At 42.5% G+C, this 4,433-nt stretch overlaps 1 protein-coding gene across 9 annotated transcripts in view; it reads right to left on the bottom strand.

Moving 5' to 3' along the window:
* LOC106807032 (rap1 GTPase-activating protein 1-like) overlaps nt 1–4,433 on the bottom strand; it is a 115,598-nt gene that overhangs the window by 51,253 nt on the left and 59,912 nt on the right. Inside the window, exon 1 of one of the 9 annotated variants that reach the window (XM_014809246.1) lies at nt 1,945–2,097. The exons of 7 other annotated variants lie outside the window; for them this stretch is intronic. Coding sequence is in view for 1 of the 2 variants with exons in the window: in XM_014809243.1 (XP_014664729.1) it covers nt 1,808–1,839 (32 nt within the window). In the remaining variant the exon portion in view is untranslated. Of the gene's footprint in view, nt 1–1,807; nt 1,912–1,944; nt 2,098–4,433 lie in introns of those variants that run through there. One more of the 9 variants, XM_014809243.1, reaches the window with a different exon arrangement.

Raw genomic sequence — 4,433 nt, 5'->3', positions numbered from 1 at the left:
GTTTACCGTTATTAGTACGTTACGTTGTTATTATTATAGGTACGTACGTATATAGTGTGTGTGGTGTGTGTGTGTGTGTGTGTGTGTGTGTGTGTGTGTGTGTGTGTGTGTGTGTGTGTGTGTGTGTGTGTGTGTGTGTGTGTGTGTGTGAGTGTGTGCGCGCGCGTGCGCGCGCGTGCGTGTGTGTGCGTTCGATCGTGTGTGCATTCGTTCGTTCGTTCGTGCGTGCGTGTGTAGACAGAGATATATCTATGGTGCCCCCCCCCCCCGATTCTCCGGCCACGCAGCCGCAACCCCGCCCGAATAAATACGTGTAAGTAGTGATATTCGACTATTCAGGCTGGTAATAACATGTAGTGATGTGCGCATCTTTGCTTGTGGAATCGTATCGATCTCCTCGCATCATATTCTGTAAGAGCATTTGGTTTCACATAGTCTAGTACATGCATAATTTATATGAACCCAAAATAAACACAATTACTAACTCTGCTTTATTGACCAAAAATACGCAGTTTTTTATTTGCCAAAGTTTTGGTTTTTTAATTTTTTAACTGAGCTATCGAGGATTCGCATTAAACTCTGAAAGTAACATAAAACCAATTTGTATTGGGTGTGGTTGTAATTATCTTTAGTTTTGTTTACAAATGAGTTCGATTAAATTGTAAACATGAAATAAAATAAATTCTAAGCATCCACACCTTTCAGTATTCCTGCGGGTATCATTGTTTCTATTCTGTCATTACTACTGTCTAAAATTAAATTATGCGAATTGTTCTTTTCCATACATAATTTACGACTTAATGAAAGTCGTTGCATAAAATCTAAAACTAATTAATGCGTTCGTGTGTATGATGTCGTATTAGAAACTGCGTGCGTCGGCTTTTGATTAGCAAAAAGCTGACTAACATACTATAACTAAGGATAACATCAAAGGCCCCGTAACTAACACGGCATATAATACGGTAATTGTATAGGAGACATACAACAGCTAATTAGCCTCCGCAAATTGTTCACCGTTCATTGGGGCATTTTTTTCGTTGAAATTCATCACTAGAGTGCACTCTTTTGCATTATGTACGCAAGTTAGATGCCTCGTGGACGTCTAGAAAGCATTAGATGTAAAATTGATCTTGTCGTGTAGCTGTGACATTCCGTCAAGTGGCGTAGCCATGGTGACCACTGATCTCTATAATATATAATATATATTATAGAGATCAGTGATGGTGACAGGTTGGTAATTTTTGTGTTTGAAATGTGATCCGACTACTTTGTAGAAATTCGCGTCATAGAGCTGGCAAAGATTTCAAGCGGAGCATAGAGCATGAATCTGTAATTATTTAACATGAATCAAGTGTATGTTGTGTATGCGGCGAAACAGTGTGAGTATTTCTAATTAATTTCTGTTCGATGCTTATTCAGGCCTGCTGCCTATGGGCGCCTTCCACTGTTATACAACACCTTGCGGTCTTTGACAGGCAAGCGCTAACAAGCAGCTGCTGCCATCTATGTGTGAGTTAACACGGAACAAGTCACAAATATGACACTTTTGCTCAAAAGGTGGCAGCAGTAGTTTTCATGGCGCTCATGCATGGCGAGACTAGAGCTGACATACTCATGAAAACAGCATAATGTACACTTTGTGTATACATAAATGTACCTCGGGTACATATCTGTAGTACCTGATACGACAACGACCCCTTGAGCCTAAATACACGTTGATATCATCGATAATAATTGTTAAAAATATTCGTACCAATGAATATTCGTCAGTTTAAAAAGAAATATTAAAAGTCGACGTCACACTTACCTCTTGAATGAACCTGGTAAACTTACGCTCATGTTTATTACTGTCTTGTTTCAATATATAACTTGGAAGCAAACAACTGGAGTACGTATAATCACCCACACACACGCGCGCAGCTTTCCTATTCATACACTACTCACCAGACTGATGAGAAGTGTCGACTGATCAAACTAAATAGTCACAGCCCAGGACGTGATTTGCATATCCCGTGTTAGTACTCTTGGTTGGAGCCCACCGAGGAAGTCAACAGGAGATAACCACGGTCTGTATATAGAACTAGCTGGTACACTCAGCACTCTCTATCAGATCAGTTAAAGTTAATAATGCACATTTATTAATTATGCTAATGAATGTTCTTGCTGCAATTCACACCATTCTCTCGCATACAGCTGCTACTAATCTGTCTATCTGCAACAAACCCCCTGTATTCACTCCATCATCAAGTCAATTTCTATTTCATTATAAGAAACCTCTTCATTTTCGTCATCTGCCCCACTTTCTATGTCCTTGTTGTAGGGATTTTGACAGTGTGATTCTGCATGACAGGCACAAAAGAAAGTACACGGCAAGTGTCCTGTATGACAACCACACCTCTGAGTACTACATGGTTCATCGGTTGAACATCCACATCGAAGCAACTCTAACACCTCAGGTGGCGCAAGAGCCACATCTGGCGGGAGTGTTTTTGGAGTCAGAGTTTTAGTGGATTCATCGCGAGACCATTCATAGTCGATAGCGTCAAAGAATGGGGGATCTGGCTCAGGGACTGACTTCCATACCGCAATTTGAACATGTGCTCGTATAACATTTTCCCTGAACGCCTCACTCGTTGGTGGTATCGATTTCAGATTTTCAGTTTTTCTTCCCCATTTTCCTTGACCAGAGATCAACTCGAATTTGATACAAGTCATTTCTTTTTTTGCTGCCATAGCAAGCGCCGATGAACTTTATGGCTTCAGCAATAACATCATCCAATGATGAGTGAAGATCCCCCAAACGTTGAAATGTGAGCCCTTCTTTAAGCTTGTTGATGACGGTGTCTTTTCCAATTCCATGCAGCTTGGCAACCAAGTCACAGCCAGTAAGAGCATGGGCAGCCAAAAGATGTGGCACAATGTCTTTACTCCTTTTCACTGAGGCCTGTATATCAACTGAGACCCTCTCGCAGCTGGTGGCTTCCATTATCAGTGAACATTTCACATTCTGTTGGTTGCAAAAATGCATTAACAGAACGAAGACATCAGTATCATCGCAAATGACTTTGATGCCGTGCACTCCTTCCTGGTTGTGGGCAACGTGCAGTATCTGGTGTACCATTGTAACGTCAGCTTCCTCGTGGGTTGTCCGTAGGTCAGCACGATTACTCTGATGTCCACAGCTCTGATACAACAAGCTTGTGTCGAACTGGTTCGCCACTGGCTAAATACTTCTCTACCAGATAATCACATATTATACCTATCAGCTGTACCTTGTTTTTGTTGACAGTGAGAGCAACCTTTTGGGGTGGCAATGGGCTCGATAGATTTAGATGATGCCAACAGGTTGCATGCTTGCCAGCCCTAGCTCCACGTGCCACGCTCTTGATTGAATAGTCGTAGTATCTGTCAAAAGTTAGGTAAACATCCGAGTGAGCAGCTTTTCTCATGACATATCCAAAGAAATTGTCTACATAATCCTTGGCTGTACCTTTCTCTGGCCAATGCACAGACCACAGGAGTGCACACCCGTCAATAACTGTCGCATCTACCTTGTCAACCACGCGAGACGAGATACCCACTTGTAGCTTTTTCTTTAGATCCGACTTAGTTGTTGCTATCCTCATTTCGCCATTGTCTTTGAACATGGAAGTAGGTATTGGAGCAAGCTCATGCTTTAGTACATGAGACAGGTCAATGTTCCGGGTCTGCTGCAACCCTAGCACTCTTGAGTAGATTAGGTTCATATCATACACATCTTTGTTTCGCACGCGCACAGATTTTTTAGCTATGTCAATTGTCACAACTTCTTTTGGTATAGGAGTATTAAAACCTGTTGGCCACTTTTCTTCAAATAACACCATCTGGGCTGTGCCTATTTCTACTGACTTGTCTACATTGACAGACGATGCTGCCATTCTGCCAGTAACTATGTTCACAATTTCATCTGGGTGGTCAGTCGGATCAAGGGGATCAGTGGAAATCTCCAGCTTGTTGCGGATGTTCTGCCTGTCTTTTCCATCCGACTTGACTCTGACTGGGTTCTCCTCCTTGTGTGATGACACCTCTACCTTTGTCCGTCTTTGTGTGATTGTTGCCACATCATTTGCAACTTGGCAACAAACGTGCATGCTGAAAGCCCAACATTTCACGGCTGATGGCTTCAATGTAATGCCTATTATGCCCTTAGGTCCTTTCCCATACCTCATGAATGTGGCCTCTATGTACATATCAGACCAAATGCCAGTCTAAATGCCTGGCTTGTGGCGCATCACATGTTCTCCCTTTAAGAATTTCTCCAGGATTTCATCAGGGAGTCTTTCCATCGCTCGAAGATAATAGAGTCCATATCGAGCGTAGTTATGATGTCCAGCTGCGAAGAAGTAAGGCATCATTTCTTGAACAGCCCACAGATGCGGGGGCCAGTCGCCCTC

The sequence above is a fragment of the Priapulus caudatus genome, unplaced genomic scaffold (genome assembly GCF_000485595.1).
Source record: "Priapulus caudatus unplaced genomic scaffold, Priapulus_caudatus-5.0.1 Scaffold191, whole genome shotgun sequence".
NCBI lineage: Eukaryota > Metazoa > Priapulida > Priapulimorpha > Priapulimorphida > Priapulidae > Priapulus > Priapulus caudatus.
Note: the sequence above shows the minus strand (reverse complement) of the source record. Positions and strands in the feature narration are given on the sequence as shown.